Here is a 17,489-nt window from a genome sequence, read left to right as displayed (position 1 = left end):
CCGGGATGTAGTGCTATTCATTTCAATATCGCAGTGCATCTATGACACATATGCAATTTTCATTTTGTTATGTAACTGCTGTCCTACAGTGGCAAGTTTACATATATTAGTCAGCTGTAAATATAAAATAAAAGGATTTTTTTGCTGCCTTTTCAACTTCACTTGTGAACAGACTGAGAAAAAATAATTAATTGTGCTGCTAGAGCCTACCGCCAGCAGCTACTGGCAACTTTTTAGGTAGTATGTTTTGTTGCGTGCACTGGGGATGGACTTTATCGGAATTTAAATGGTTATATTTTGTATTTATTCTGAAAATATTTAAGCCCAAAAACCTGCCGGCAGGTATCAAAACACGTCTCATTTAAAATGTCGCCCAGAATAAACTGTTGGCATTAAACAGATCCTGTAAAAAATATTGAATTCTACACTCCTGCATGCACGACATTTTTTCAACTCCAGGAGTTCAACTTATGTTTTTAACTCTTAAACATTAAGGTGTAAGTTTTATAAAATCTACTAATGTCTGCTGATATTATTCTGGCCGCTGATGCCACTGTGTTGTACAGTTTATTTGGGAAAACGGTCATTATGTTGCTAATGCTGGCTGTGTGTGTCACTGTAATGTGTGTGTGATGTGTAGGCTTATTAAATGTTGTTGGTTTTCTTGTGGCTGTCATGCACCTCTGAGGAAGTGCAGTTCCTATTGTTCCTATTATACCCCAGTCACTCAGGGAGGCTTCAAGGACAAAAAATTGTAGCGTCAGGGAACGTAAAGATAAAAAACAAAACAAAACAATGTCACATCCTAGCCACCCTCCTTCTCTAATAAGTAAAGAACAGTCTAAATATTAAGTACCAATAATCTCCTTTCACAGCCCAGCTCTTAGACTGGAGCACACACGGGAATCACGTGGGTATACTAACTAATAAAGTTAATTATTCAACACAAAATACTCATGAGAGCAATCGGTTAAGTCAGTAGTGTAGGGAGTGGATGAGTTAAAAGGTGCTGCATAGATGTTGAAAAAGTACCAAAGCCACACTGCAGAGGTGCAGCCCAAAGACTGGCTGCTACTCTGGCTTATACACACAGGCACACCTGGTCCAGGTGTGTCCAATGTTAACCTCCCACCAACAGGTCTGCAGCCCTGGAGACAGAAGGCAAAGCGCACCAAGTGGAGGAGGAAGTGTAGTGCAGCCTGTTTTAATGCATTGATGTGTAAATCTTGTCTTAGTAGAAGACTTAACATTTTAAGAAAACTATTACTGGAGTGAAAATAGTAATAAACAACAACAAGACAATCAGGCCTTTGCAAAGGTGCAATGTCAAAGTTTATTTTGTATCATTCATAGGATACAGAACACTGAAATGTATTTTTTCCCCCATCATACTGGAATTTATATAATCTTTACTGTCATTTAATATATTTGATAACAACATCAGTTGAATTGCAAGACAGAAAGAGAGAGGGTGGACAAGGTTCCTGGGTATGATGCTGTGGATATCAAACAGCTGTCATATACAGCACATAATTCTGATAAATCCTACACCTGACTAACCAGCTGGAACAGTGCCTTCTTTGAATCTTGTGACACACTGTTTTGTGCTGCATTGTCTTATTTCCTGCTTTAAATCAGGGAAAACGAGTGTGTACGTTCCAGGTTCAAGATGATAAATCTGGAGGAACACAGTGTGAGTGTATTTCAGTCCACACATCACTGACTTTATATTACATGGCTGTTTAATGAAGGGCTGTAGTGGCCGACTAGTCGATGAAACCCTCGTTAAACATACATGAAGTCGTTTAGCATAGTGTGTAAATCTACCTACCTTTATGGCACATTATGATGTTTGATCATTATGGTCTCGTGTAATGCAGGAGAAACCAAAGTACTGATGGTAATTATAAAAATAATATTAAGGATGAGAGCTAGTACCATATTCAAAAAGTAATTTACAAACATATCAAAATGTTTCGTCACAGTAGATAGAGTTGTATGTGGACAGTGGTGAGAACAGAGCACCATCACTGGACAGCAGTGTACAGATGTGTTGAAGGACACTGAGCATTGCTCTGAGTCCAGTTAGGGTTAATTTTGGAAAGGAAACTGATACTCAGTCCCGAATGACAGATTCCTACAATTATTCTATGCACTCTTATTTTTTTGACTGAAATCCAAGCTGAAACATCAAAGTTATAATCCTTGCGAATTTTGTCATGGTAGATCTGGCAACACCCGCAGTTAGTGGTGGAATTGGCAAATACCTTTTAATGATATGACTCCAAGAGATTCGTTTGAAACATGCTTTGTGGTTACTCTGTCAGAAATTAAACAGAAGAAGTTGTCCATTTGTTTACAGTGCAGCCAAACAAATCATGGGCTGAGAAGATCTATCGCTTCACAATGTTTTGATAAAGACGTGTATGGCTATGTTCACATTATAAGCCAATGTGGCCCAAATCTGATTCTTTCAGAGTAGTATGGACACAGATATCTGATTTTTTCAATCAGATCTGGACCACTTCCATATGTAGATCTAGATCTGATACATATCCGATACATGGCCATGCAACCGATGTGAGAGATATCGGAAATTCACGTATGTTTTTCCCATACATTCATGGTTTTTCCATGTCATGCTTCACTGCATAGGAAGAGATCACTCACCGCACGGTGTTGGAACGGTTGGTTGCCTACATGCCATGATAGCATTGTCGTGAGGCGCCGACAGAGACATTGGAATGTAGCCCTGGACATCCTAAGGTTTGGAAGAACTGTTACTCCATGAAACCCTCAGCGTCGCGGCCCCACCACTCCTGACTCCCCCTGCTCCCACAACTCTATCGCCACGTAACTACCAGCAATGCTAACAAAGCTACGGCATTGCGTACCTTCGTCCTCTCACCCTCATGCCACTGTTCTGACTGTTCATGATCCCTAAGCCTCGATCGTCTGAAAAATGTCGATTGCAGAAAAGTGGGCAGTGCCCTCCTCAACATATGAGGAATTGCCATCCAAATCATTGAAGAAATGAACGTTTGCACCACTATGTCATTCATGTTTTCCCCAATGCCTGTTTGGCAAATGTCATGGTCGTTTGTTGGAGTTCTATGTGTGTGAAGTTATTGGTCACCTGAGGTGTTTAAGGGGCAGATATCATGTAACACTGATATCAGACAGGCTATGTGTCACTTCAAACATAAATGTGAACAGTCTAGGCAGAAAAATCTGATCTGGGGATAAACTGCACTTGAGTATTAAGCCTTTTGATGTGAATGTAGATTAAGGGTCAAGCAATTAGTACTGGAAGTGTTTATATAGCTGTTTAAACCACCCAACCTTGACATTGTCCAGGTAAATATCCAGTTGCGTGCATACACATTTGGAGTGACTGAAAATGATGTCAAGAATGAATTTCATACCCAATTTACTATCTTACCTCTGCACAGCTGGCCAATCATGGCATGCATGAAAAGGATGTGAATGTCAGATCAAATACTTACACTGAAAATGAACTATTTACTGAATGTAAATGCATTGAATAGCTATTGCTATTTAAGAAAATTACAGAATAAAAATCTCAAGGATTATAACTTTGAGAGAAATTCAGCCAGTTAAGACCCAAAGTAAATAAGGGCCTAAATTTCATGCTCGACAGAGCCAATGCCAATCTGTACATACTACGAACTAGAGGGAACTCAACTGAAACCATTCGTACAACGCTCATTTAGTTTGACGATATCCAAACACTGACTCCAGTGCAGAGATTTTAGTTGCTCCATCCACCAATGACCACTAAAAGGCTGTTATTTGCAACAGTATGGTGGGCAAACCAACATCCTCTTTAGCTCTTTGGTGGCCATTACTGGAAAATCCAGTTTCCTTATTTCTTCAAACATGGCAATAATTCTCTCCTTTACCATTCCTTCATTTGTATTGCACGGAAATGTTAGTGATGAAAGTGGGCTTTAAGAGAATTTAGAGAAAATCCTTCGACACCTGTCTGAGGAATAATGAAGCACAATACAAAGTCAGGATGGATAATCTCCGAGCAAAGCACTCAGATAACGTCAAGGTCCCGCAGGAGAGCTGAATATAATAAGAAATGATCCCACCAAGAATCCATTCATCCACACCATCTCTCACTGCTTAATGTCATGAGCAGAGACTTCCACTTTCCCTGTAGTGCAAAAAGCAGATCACTGCTCTACATATGACACCCTGTTTGATAAAACTATACACACTCACCACCTTCAGTAAGACGTGACTGACAGTGATACAGCTTTAAATCTTATCTACATACTTTTGTTCCTGTAACACTGTATATTTCATATCTCTCCATACATTTTACACCTTTTTTTCTACACAGAATATATTAATGTTTGATATGTAAAATATTTTCCACCCACACACTACCTGTTGGCATCCTTATGATATTAACCACTCCCTCCACTTTCATCGGCCCACATGCTGCAGTTTTAGCTGTCAAAAAGTGATATGAGCACATGAACTGGTGATTCCAGATCAGCACTGTTACCTGGATTTCTTTTGGCTTGTATGGGACACTGATAATTAAAGGAATTGTTTGACATTTTGGGAAATACACTGAGAGGACTGACACTACTTTTGACGTCTGTTTGTTACATATGAAGATCTTAGCTTAGCATAAGGACTGGAAACAGAGGTGAACAGCTAGCCTGGCTCTGCCCAAAGAGCTAACGCTAACTAACATATGTTTGTTGAAAGCGACTAAAGAAACTGTCACTTTAAAGAGAAAATAAACTCTTCCTTTTTCAAGTTAAAAGTTGAATTAAATAGCAATTAAAATACCCTAAAAAAAGGTTTGTACAATTCAGTACTATCAGGGTTTTTACAGCTTCACTTGGCCTTGTATAGTCTCACATAGCCAGACATATCTTCACTGTGTCACCACTTGAGAAAGGTCTGAAATCACCATATTACCATTCTGCTTTAGACGAAAAACGGTCTGGATTTTTTGCGTTTCTGTAAACCAATCACAACTGTCCTGGGCCGCGCCAGTATGCAGAAACAGGGTCCTTGCAAAACAGTGTTGTAGGAACACACATGGTGACAAGGCTAACTGTCAGCATCACATGGGTAACATACCTAACAATTATTAAAGGGTTTAATGACAGTCGAGTCGAGCTATTTTGGTATTAGTGTTGAGTTTGTTGGGACTTTTGAGTTGGGCGTCAGCCCTGCTGCTGTGTTAGCTCTTGCTATACAGGAGACTCACTAGGAGGAGAGTGGCTCCAATGACAGCCGCACCAGAAAGGTTACTGTTCTGGAGTTCTGGAGGGGAGTCAGGCGGTCCGGGGATCAGACCCCCCCCCCCCAATAATAACCCCCCAATAGAAGACTTTTTGCCAGAGTCTACATCCAGAGAGTCAACCTGGTATGACCAGTTGCTAATAATGTTAGCTAATGTTAGCAAACTTTTGGTAGGTATCGCACTGTATTTGTAGCTTTAATTGACATGGTGGAGTCAGTTCAGTGGCCTTATGATCCTTTCCTAGTTGTGCTAATCCTGCGCAAATAAGACGAAAACAAGCTCTGTAATTCTCAAATGCACCCCTAACTGTGCTGCAAAGCAAATAGCCTCTCGGTGCTCCTGTGCTGTTTGCAAGGTTTTAAATTAGGTAATAGGCTATGCACACATTTGGTGCAAAGTCAGCCATTTTCTATCAGAAAATGTAAGAGTACAAATTACAAACATCAGCACTTATAGCCAGACGCAGTGACATTGAATTTATTAGTGTCTTTAAAAGAGATGGTAGTAAGTGAAGTGCATTTATAAGCGGTGTCATGCCCAGATTTTCCAGTGATCATGGCAGGCCAGGCATGTGCGTTTAAAAACGCTAACAGCACTGACAGACTGGGATTTTTAATCCCATTTACAGCTTCTCTCAGGCACATTTAAATTCCTTGCCTAAAGTTTTGAGGAATACCTCCGCATGTCATTGGTCAAGACCTGCAGCTTACAGTCTGAACATTTCAAATTTCTTTGTCTCTCTGTCAATGTCCTGCCTACTGTGTACTTGCCACAACATTTATGCTCTGCGACATGGATAATTGCAGTAAGATGCAAAAGTTTGTGAATTGGACCTTGAGATGGGGCAGATTGCAGTTGCAAGTGATGCGCAATTCATGGTGCTTTCAGTCGCCACAATCCATTCTTTGTAAATTCGCCCCTCTATATTTTAGCATTTACCATTGTACCACAATTGTGTCCACAATGTCTCTATGCCCGGCTAAGCTAAGTGAGTGGTGTCAGACTTCTCATTTAACTCTCAGCAGGAAAGCAAATACATGTTATAAAATGTCAAACTATTGCTTTAACTCACACATACACAATGATCATGATTGGCTTTTAAGAAAACCAAATTGTTCCCATCATTGCTAAATGAAGCTCCAGGGAGTAATCGAGTTCAACTGCTCAGTTTTCATATCTGATCAGTCTGCACAGTTGTTGTCACCCTAATCTATGGCAGAGTTACCAGGAGGTTACATGTTCACCTCACGAAGATTACACAAACAAAAGGGAACAGAAAAAACAAAATGGAAGAAGTAAATCCAAAATCATAGCAGCACATTTCCTGTCTCTGAAACAATCAGTGTCACAGTGAACCTGTAACAGACGACTAGTTGGCACAAAGGACGGTGTACAAAGTTTGGCCTCTGTCGGTATCTCTACACTCCTATAGTTTCATACAGATATATAAAATATAAAAAAAAATATATCAAAATAAATTACAACATATAAATAATTAAAACAAAACATAACAAAACAAAAGATTTGGCAACACTGAGTTTCTTCCTTCCTTGTTTTGTGGGTGAATATGTTTTGAAATGAGCTGTTGTATTAACTCGCTTGGCTTCTTGTCGTCTGCCAGCCACAGACAACACATATATTTAGTTTGTTAAAGTGTTCATGAGTCATTAATGAATGCCTGTTTGATGTGTACATATTCCTACACTGCACCTCTCCTTCTCATACTCACCACCATAAACGTTTTACTTTAACACTTGGTCTACTGAGAGGTAAACGGATGGCTGATAGAAGGTTTTTTTGTGTTGGTCTTCCTAATGAGAGAATAAAAAGGGAAAAGAGAGGATAGGGATCTATTTAACTCTGAACCAATCAGGAAGGAGAGTCATATAAGGGTAGACAGAGCATACAGTGTGTCAAGTGTCTATCACTCAGTTTATAGAGAGGGAATACTTATTTTCTGTCTACCCATGTTTCACTCCTCGTCACAGTCACAGGTTCAGGTCCAGTGGTCGATCTTGAGCAGCAAGAGGCAACAACAGTCTTGCTGGTCCAGTTTTAGTCTGTTTTGTCTGTTTGTGTGTCATATGTTTGTGTTTGGATGCTTTCTGGCACGGTTACACGTGGGAACAAGGAAGGAGGCTTTACATTACCTCTTCGTCAGGGGACACAGGATTGGACAGTGTGGGGAACAAGGTGGTGGAGACAGTAGGAGCAGAGAGATCACGGGCTGATGATCAGAGGAGGTCCAATCAATGCCACAATCTCTGCATCAAGTTAACGGTAAACACTGGAAAAGCCGAGGAGGAGGACTGAATTGGATAATACAGCCCCAGTTTACAGTAGAAGCTCCAGCGTCTCTTTAGCTCAAAGAAATCCAATTAAACCGACACACCCCGGCAGGTTTCAGTTATCCAGCGCCTCGGCGCACACCATGCTGCCATACAGCTGCTGTGGGTCCGGGTGTGTCAGAACCCGCTCCTCTGCCTCGCTGTCCGTGCTGCCCTCACTGTCGAGGCGGGCAGATGGGTGACATGGGCCGGACAGGCTGGGGTAAAGAGCACTGGGAGGCAGCGGGCTCGGGAGGAGGTCCTCGTCTGAGCTCAGGTAGTCCCCCTCGGCAGAAGCGGGACTAGCCAGACAGAGATCCTGGTAGTTGGTACTTCCACCTCCACTGCTGGGGGCTGCCTTCTGCCCTCGTAATTGCCTGACCTAAATACAGAAAAGAAGGTTTTACTTTAGTCGATGCAACAGGGAGGTTTTGTCTATACCTCAGAGGTATTTACAATCTTAAGGCAATGTCAATAAATCCCAAGAAAATTCCAACAATCTGCTAGTTACCCAGTCTGTGTCACTATTCATTCCTCGCCTAGGTCCAGACCTTTGAATCTGCCCACTTCACAGAGAAGTTAAGTTACGTTACTAAGTTACAGTTGACTAATTCGTCTGGCATAATGATATGAAATAGTGGTTTCTCAGTTACAGCTGGGCACTCTTGTTTTTTGCTAATGTTATTCAAAACAAGTAAACTGTGATGTGGTGGTGGGAACTGTGGTGGATAAGGCACAGATGGTGCAGCAGGTTGATGCATGTGCGATCAACTCAAAATAAACTACAGTGCCCCAGTTAAATGTAGTAAATGAAGATGTAATCAAGTACATCATCGTGGCTCATTGATGTGACTGCAGACAAATTGGAGCTCTGTAGCAAAGGGGTAATATATTGGTAAGTGAAAGAATTTTATTATAATATCATATACTTACATAATAATAGCCCAAGGTCTAATAGTCTATAAGCTGTGTGAATCTATTAGACAAACCTTTGAAAAAACATTATATGTCAGGTGCTGGGAATTTTTTTAACAGGTTGCCGGGTGTGAAAAAAAAAACCCCAGTGAAACCCACTGATCTGAATCTTGCTTACCATCTGAGGTTGTGCAAATAGGGCACTGGGGTCTTTACAGCTAAATCTGAGCACCTGCCTCTCCTGTTAGGCTGGGGAACTTGATGAGAAAATTGAACGTGTCAAAAAAAAAACAAGAAAGCTTGTGTGTTTCCGTTCCATCGCTGCTGACCAGCTTTCAGATTATAGCGGTTGTTCTTGCCTGGCAGAAGAGCTACCGCCACAGTTTATCTACACATGCATGCTTTTTGCGTGTTAACCCTGCATGTACCACAGTGACTCATGACAAATCTCAGAGGTTTTTGTTTTCCCCCTATCATACACTCAGGCTGGCTGTAGGGTGGGGGGGGGGTGGGGGGGGGGGAAACCAGTGGTTAACCAATGGAAATGTTTTGACTGTGTCTTGACTGCTCTTCATGCTACAGCAAAATAAAGACCTGAAGTCGGGCTGTTTTGGGCGTCATTTTCTATCAGTTTGTTTGCCAAATTGCCAAATTCCTGTCAAGCTGAATCACACTGAAGAGCATGAAAATACATGCGTGTAAAATCATTATGTAAAAGCTGTCGTCATGCATCATCGCTGTTATTATGACTCAATCGAAAGATGACTGCTTAGAGGAGGACATATACTGAGATTTTTTCTAAATGGTTCATGGCTTCCTCATCTGTACTCACGCAAGTTTCGCTCTCATTTATAAAACCACTGCTTTGATTATAAAAAAGGTGGTGAGAGTAGAAGAGAAGAGTGGAGCAGTAAAGGGCAGGGCAGTCTCATCACACCCCCTCGCTATATACACTTCCCTCCTTGTCACGCACTGTGACTCTCTGAATGAACAAACCCAGAGTGTATGGTGGGTGAAAAACTTTGCATCTCCCCAACAGGGTGGAAAAGGTCTTCATAAAGACAGACAGAGTGAGCAACCGTGTACAGAAGCCACACAGCTGTGGGTTCACCTGAGACAGAAAAAAGCACGTATTCTTTTGAAAGTCAATCATCTTTCAGGAGTAAAGTTCACTGTGAACCAAATGATGAGAATACTGTTGTTGGGGAGGAGCAGTGGTCTCTTATTACAAGAAATACACTGAAACAGCTGGGTGAGTGTATCTGGGTGGAAGTGGTGTCTGTTGTGAGGCTGCATGTAGATGACAAGATTCGTCTGTGGTGGTTAGCAAGACTGCAGGGTGTCTGTGTGCACTCTGTGTCTGTGTGTATGTCTTCTATCTGCACGCCATTTTGAAGTAGAACTCACCAGTCAACACAATCCTATCATGAACACTGTCATTAACTATGTGTTTGCCAGCTATGCTACTGTAAACCTAATTAATCATAGGCACATGGATTTTAACGGATCAATAACTGCTGTCAAGAAATATTTGGAATACATTTTAAGTCATCTGTCACTGCCTCAGATCTTACAACAATCTGCCAATGCTTTATATCACAAGTACCAGGTTTAATAAAACTTCTGAATATCTGCAAGCTGAAACACAGAGGTTAAGATTCAGATAGGTCTGGTCTGTCTTTTAATGACTGTTTCCACTGGTTGGAGAAACAGTCGACTAATTAGAGCTTAGTAGGTGGGATTCAGAATAGGGATAGACCATCGCCTAGGCCGCACCCCTATTGGGGTAAATTATTGCTCTTTCACACACAGGAAACAGGAAAACGCTGAATAGCTGTTGTTTAGCAGGTTGCCCAAGGCTTTACACTGATATCAGAGGCACATGGCTGAATGATGCTGGTGACAGTAACTACTGATGGACAGCTAAGGTTAGCTTGTGTAGGAGGCTGCTGCAGTACAGTCATACAGTATAGCACCAACATTTCAGCCTCAATCAAACATTTGGCTATTAACAGGTTTGACATTTACAGATGACACTCAGCCTAATGATACTCGGTGAACCAATCAAATATGTATGATATGTATGATATCCAGCTGCTGTGATACATCATCGATCCACTTGGACAGATGAAGACTGATGGGACATAACAGCAGTCAACCATAATTCATTAATGTATTGTGAACGCTCAGGTTTAGTCAAGGTTGCAAAATAATTGTTAGATATGTCTATAAAGCAGATGTTTTGGGAGAGAATAATTGAACACACATTACGTAGGTGCAAGGCTATCAAAAACAACATTAAGGTAAAAAGTAAGTAAATGTGCAAGCATTATTCTTTTCCTTTAAAACAGATGTTTAACAAGAAATCAATGCATACAAACTTAAATTATAAAATTATAATCCTTCATTCATTTTCCGTTATGGCTTATCCTGTTGGGGGTCGTGGGTGGGGCTGGGCTGGGCCTATCCCAGCTGACATTGGACAGGTCACCAGACTATCGCAGGGCTGACACATAGAGACAGAAAACCATTCACGCTCACATTCACACCTACAGACAATTTAGAGTCACCAATTAACCTGCATGTCTTTGGACTGTGGGAGGAAGCTGGAGCACACAGAGAAAACCCACGCTGACACGGGGAGAACATGCAAACTCTGCACAGAAGGGCTCCCCCACCCCGGACTCTGTGAGACGACAATGCTAACCACTGCACCACAGTGCTGCTGTCTATATGTCTATATATCGGTTTCCTAACCGCCCCCCCCAGAACAGTGCCATTTATTGTGTTTGTGTGTGTGTGTGTGTGTGTGTGTGTGTGTGTGTGTGTGTATATAATCCAACCTCATTCTTGAGCTCAGCGATCTGGTCCCGGAGCTGGTTGATGTACTGTCTGGAGTCTGAGTGGTTCAGCTGGCCCTGGATCAGCCCCTCCTCTTTCTGAAAAACACATTTCACACACTGAAGGTTAAAGTCACAGTTTCTTTATCATTACACTGTGTTGAATCAATCATCATACACACACTTCATGTATATACAATCCTTGCAAACACAGAGGCACATACACGCAAGACACACACACACCTGTATCTCGAGATCAGCGATCTTCTGCCTGAGTTCAGCCATGGCAGCCATACTGTCTGCTTCCCTCAGTCGCACCGCCATCACCTCCTCTTTACTCTGCATGTATGAGGGGAGAGAGAAGATGACATTTGCTGCTTAATAGCTGAACTCTTTGGATGTCGGTGATATACTGGATTTGAGTGATGGATACTGACAATGCACCATGAACTGTCTCGCTCCCTCCATCTACGTCCTGCTCTGTCCCTCCTCCCTCCTCCATCCCTCATTCCAGACCTCCTTTATTGCGTCTGTCCTTCTTTTTCAGATAAGAATCCAAGAATTTATAGACTCATTTTTCACCCATTTTTTCTGAAACATTTTCTATTTCTGCTCTGCAAAATCTACCTTCTTCTCTCCATCCTTCTCTGTCATCCCCTCCCTCTTTATATGCTCTTCATCCCTATTTCTGCCGTCATACCTTGTTGTTCGTCATCCAGTTTGTCTCATTACTGTATGTAAATATCTTTTATGTTTCATTAAGCCGGACCAGGAAAACATCGCCCTTCCCATCCATCAGCCTGTTCTCCCTGTTACTTCTCTCCCCCTCCTGCTAACTCCTTTTCTCTTTCTCCTTCCTCTCCATTCAGACCTTGCAGTCAGACTCGGCCTGCTTCCTTTTCATCTCGTTGAGCTGGGCCTGAAGAGCTTTGTTCTGATTGGCCAACATCTGGAGCCGGTCCTGCAGGGCGGAGCGTTCCTGATCGTTGCGACCAATCAGCTTGCTGTGGATCTGGTTCTAAAGTGAATGAAGGCAAAAGTGAGAGTGTGAGGAGGGCTCCAATTTATTATCAATTTCATCATTAATAAATTGTTGGTTTTGTGCCTGATTAATGAATGAATCATTAAATCAAAACCATTGTTTTTTATGATACGGCACATTTGGTGTGCACTCTGCTTTTGTGCCACATGCAGCCTTTTTCTAGTGGCATAAAAATTTAAATATTCTCAACTTTTCAATGCAAGGTTGTGGGACAATGGCAACTGCAGATGAAAGGTCGATATCAGCAGTATTTAATTACAGTGACCTTTATGATTCAAGGTCACCTCATTATTTAAATACTAATTGGCAAATGCATGCCTGGAGCTGCATGAGCAGCAAGATGAATCTCTCTGGTGAGTATAATGCCACTGACTCTATAAATAGGCTAGTTAGCTGTTGGAGCGTGTGAGAGCTACAGAGTATGTGAAAGGGAAGGGGAAGTTCATATCTCATTTCAGCGACGACAGGAGCGCGACATCTGCTTGAATCCATTTTTTTGCCCCCGTTAATCACATGTAATCACTGGGTTACGCACACAGCTCTGCTCTACAGGCATCAACTTAAAGTGATACAGTGAAGCTAGAACCAGTAAATATTGTTAAAAGACAATCAACCTGCTATCAAAGCTGTTTCTTACTGTTAATTTCTTATCAATTTTTCTGACTAATAATTTTAACACTAGAGAGGAGAAACACACCACAGGGATGAGCTACCTTCATTATTTTATCAATGCTGTTGCCATAAAATGCTTGAAACAAATCATAGCGCGTATATCTGTGTATGTAAGAAAGAGACTTACAGGGTTTGCATACCCTCTATAAATGACTGAGAATACAGTATGTCTGACCTGGCTCTCCAGCTGCAGGGCTTTGAGTTTGACCTCTCGGAGCTCAGCCTGAGCCTGGGCCTCCCTCAGTCTGACTGTCATCAGTTTGTCCTGCAGCTCGTTCATGGCGTTCTTTTTCGGGGATTCTTTCCAGTGGCCGCCCCCGCCACCTGTGCTGCTGCCACGGGACATGTGATGCTGCGGAAACACAGAGTAGCACAGCTGTTAACTCTCCTGCCCCTGCGCAAACAGGGCACATGAACATGCACACACAGGTAGTTTATAAGGACACAGCAGGCGTTTGTGAGTGTTACCTGCCAGCGTTGGTTGAGATCAGTGACAGTGTCCTGCATCTCTCTGAATGAACGCAGCGTCTCCAGCTCTCTCAGCTTCATCTGCTTCACCTCCTCCTGCAGAGCCGCCATGTTGTTCTCATCAGGCAGGCACGTGCTTCTCTGGAGGGAAATACAGGTGGTGTTTACAGTTCAGAAAGATTCATTAACTAGTCTACAGTTATGCTAATGGCTCTGTGAAGCCACATATAGGCACAACAACACTTTAAGCTAAAAGCTAACTGATGTTAAAGATATACTTTGTAGGATTTTCCTAAAGATCAGTGTAAAGATATACAGAAGATATCTCTGTCAATCATCACGTATGACCCACTAGAAAGTGTGTGTGTGTGTATTTTTCTGCAGAGACTCTGTTCTCTGCCTGTATTTTCTTATTTTCTGTGTTTGGGAAGTTTATGGGCGTGTGCTCCCACAGTGGTGGTAGCGCGCAGGTGAGGTTGGTGCTATATAAAAAGGTAGCCACCTGGCGCCAGCCTGTAAGCTGCAAACATCTAAGGGACAGAGTTCTGGAAAATGTACATATAGCAAGGTGAAACACTAAATGAGAATGAGTCTGGGGTTGGCCTTTACTTTCACTTTCACTGGTGAGCATATTTACGAACAGTAACCAGCAATCCTGCATAGTATACCTTTAAGCAAGTATAATATTTGCCAAACATCAGCATGTTCAATCACCTTAGATTTATGTGTTAGCAGGCCCAGCTGAGGCTGATGGAAATGCCATTAGTTTTGCAGGTATTTGGTCATAAACCAAAAGCTGCGATACCTTTGCCCTGATGATCATTGCAGAAGACATGTTAGGGGTTGGGGCTGCAGCTAATGATTTTTTCCACTGTCAATAAATCTGTTGATTATTTTCTTTTCTTGTTGTTTGGTCTACAAAATATCAGAAAACTGCGAAAAATAACCATCAGTGTTTTCCAAAAGCCAAAGATGACATCCTAATATGTCTTGTTTTGTCCAAAACCCAAAGATATTCAGTTTATTGTCATAGAGGAGTAATAAAACCACAAAATATTCACATTTAAGAAGCTGGGATTAGATAATTTTGACTTTTTCTTAGAAGAAAAAGACTTAAACCAGATTTTTAATAATCAAATTTGTAGTAATTTAATAGCTGACAACCAAACAATCAATTATTTAACTGTTGCAGGTCTTTTAAGGGGTCAACTAAGTCATTACAGTTCATTCTGAGGCAAACATGAATGTCTGGAACACATTTCATGGCAACCCAATCAATAGTTGTTGAGACATTTCACTCAAAACCATAAATGTCAACCTGTTGATAGCACTGGAGGAAAAGTCAGGACATCACCGAAGTCAGTAGGGTTCATTCTGAGGATGGTGAATGTTTGTACTAAATATCATGGCAATCAATCCAATAGTTGTTGACGAATTTCAGTCTGGACCAACAAACAGACCAACCATCAGACAGCTGCTTGTGTGACTAAAAAACAGGAGTTCCTGGAATATTAAAAAATAGTAAAAGCAAATAATGCCAGATAGAGGCATATTTGCTTCTTCTAGCTTTCAGTGTTATATTACAGTAAAATCATCATCGAGGGGGAAGCAGAACTGTTGTGTCTCAACACCTTACGAAATAAAACGGAAAACTTGAAATGTCAAATGTGCCTTTGTTTGAAAATAACTTCAACAGCTTACTTCGCAGTAAAATAATCTTTAACACTTCCACAGATACACACGCCTGCTGCTTCTGCTCATCTTTCACACTCTGCTTTCTCTCACACACTACGATGCGTGTGTGTTAGCTCACCTTCTCCAGGTCGAGGACCTTGTCTTGCATTTCCTTCAGTGCTCCCAGCAGTTCGGCCTCGCGCAGTCTGGACTGCTCCAGCTGGGTCTGCAGGGAGCTCACAAACTGATCTGTGTACTGAAACAAACACCACTGGTGTTAAACAGGTACATCATATAACAGTGCAGCGGGCCTCCATTGTGACTTTAGACATTTGTTGATCAGTTTTCTTGAAATTGTGTTGGTACACAGATATTTACTGACGACTGGGAACATTAGCCAACTGAGCTTGTTTAGGTCTCATGCACATTTAACATCCAACAGTTTTTGTTGTATTGTCATTTGCAGAGTCGTTTCAGATGACAGAGTTAGTCATTACTTCAGACTTAGTTCAGCTTATTACCATGGTGCGTCAATGGGTGTGAATTCAGTCCACAGACTGCTGCTGTATCGCTTTATCTTCCTGTTTCTTTTGTTTCTGTTGCTGAGAAATCTAACACCAATTTGAGTATTCACACACTGTCATGCACTCTTGAATCCTTGCATGTACACCAGGGCTGACAGAATGCTTTGACACATATATATATATATATATATATATATATATAGATATATATATAGATATATACGCTCGGGGTATGCCATATCACCTCGTTCACAATAATACCGGTCTAATTTTTAATATAATATTAAAAATACTTATTGCGATACTTGTGATTTTTCGACTTTTTTTTTTTACATATTGACGTCATACTGTGTTACCCATGGCAACAACAAGCATGCCTGAAAGCCAAATTATTACAGACTCCGCGGTGATTCCAAAAAGAGGAGCAGCTTCAGTAGTGTGGAATAAACAGTGGCATCCTAAATGTTTTATGAACAGCCTCAGACTTCTCAGACTGAGTTACCCTCCCTGCAGAGGGAACTCACTCAGCGCTGCACGCTGGAGTAATCATTTTTCATAAACCTTTGGTAATGTAAAGCTACACGAGGCTCTTGGCTCGACAAAAAAACTACATATGTGATGTGGTATATATATGTGGTAGCATAACAACCTGTCACAGGTTACAGCGTGATGATTAGAGGAGAAATGGCAGAGCATAAAGGTCTAGGTGGAAAAAAAAACAACTCAATCATTTAGGATTTTACTAAAAGAGAAGGAAATGGACTGTTTTGTATTTGGGAGCTGTTTAAATGTGTAATTTGTGATAGATTTTATTTGTTGAACTATTAATATTGTATAAAGAATCTGAATCTCACTCTGAGTTACTGTTGTCCCTCACAAACTAAAGAAATGAGAGATTATTTTTGTTTATTTTTTATGTAATTTTTGAAGGCAAAGTGTTGACATGTAAAACTATAACACCCCTTTTGTTGCAATTATATATATATATATATATATATATATATATATATATATTTATATATATATTACCAATTTGTCATGTGGTCAAGAATATCATTATTGCAAAAATACCCTCAAATATTGTGATATTATTTTAGGGCCATATCACCCATCCCTACTATTCTCAGACAAGGACCTTTAACCTCACTGACAGTTTTGTGACTCCGACTCTCATCTAATGTTGGTCACCAGCAGTCCAACACTACTGAAACTGGGACCCTTTGACCACACGAGACAGGCTAACAGATATGCTAGCAAGATGTCAAAGATGTCAAGCGTAGTAGTTTCAATTTTAATTTGCGATTTTTTTAAATTGCAAAGATGACCAGCATATCACAAATCAACAAGAAGCTTGGCAAATCACCTTAAAACTTTCATTAACAGCCATCTAACAAACTTCTTTTTTTGCCTGCAAAAACCTGCATGCTAACAAAGTTGCTAATTGTCACATTATTTTAGGTGCATCGATTGATGTCTTTGTCTCTCATTTAACTGCACATGTTGAAGCGTCGATTTATTGTAAACATTTCTCATTGAAGCTTCTTTCTGAGGGCAAACATTATTTTCTACATTTGGGGAGGGCAGAAGGAAATTTGCAGCAATACATTTGATTCCTTGGCCGCAGCTACAAAGCAAACAAGAGTTATTGTGCTATTCCTTAATTCTGTAACAAATGAAAAAGCATCAATCACAACATGCCACTTTAACCCCGATCATGATCATTTGCATCTA

The 17,489-nt window shown here is 41.0% G+C and overlaps 1 protein-coding gene across 2 annotated transcripts in view; it reads right to left on the bottom strand.

Moving 5' to 3' along the window:
* Window positions 1–1,306: 1,306 nt before the first annotated feature.
* Window positions 1,307–17,489, bottom strand: part of evi5l (ecotropic viral integration site 5 like) — a 61,557-nt gene continuing 45,374 nt past the window's right edge. For both annotated transcript variants that reach the window (XM_033623924.2, XM_078165335.1), the window contains 7 exons: window positions 15,374–15,490; window positions 13,561–13,701; window positions 13,268–13,444; window positions 12,250–12,396; window positions 11,622–11,717; window positions 11,382–11,477; window positions 1,307–8,005 (listed from right to left, as the gene is read on the bottom strand). In XM_033623924.2, coding sequence (XP_033479815.1) covers window positions 7,700–8,005; window positions 11,382–11,477; window positions 11,622–11,717; window positions 12,250–12,396; window positions 13,268–13,444; window positions 13,561–13,701; window positions 15,374–15,490 — 1,080 coding nt within the window. In that variant the 3' untranslated portion in view covers window positions 1,307–7,699. The remainder of the gene's footprint in view (window positions 8,006–11,381; window positions 11,478–11,621; window positions 11,718–12,249; window positions 12,397–13,267; window positions 13,445–13,560; window positions 13,702–15,373; window positions 15,491–17,489) is intronic.

Source organism: Epinephelus lanceolatus, chromosome 3 (genome assembly GCF_041903045.1).
Source record: "Epinephelus lanceolatus isolate andai-2023 chromosome 3, ASM4190304v1, whole genome shotgun sequence".
Lineage (NCBI taxonomy): Eukaryota > Metazoa > Chordata > Actinopteri > Perciformes > Serranidae > Epinephelus > Epinephelus lanceolatus.
The sequence above is the reverse complement of the archived record's forward strand: the minus strand, read 5'-3'. Positions and strand labels throughout refer to the sequence as shown.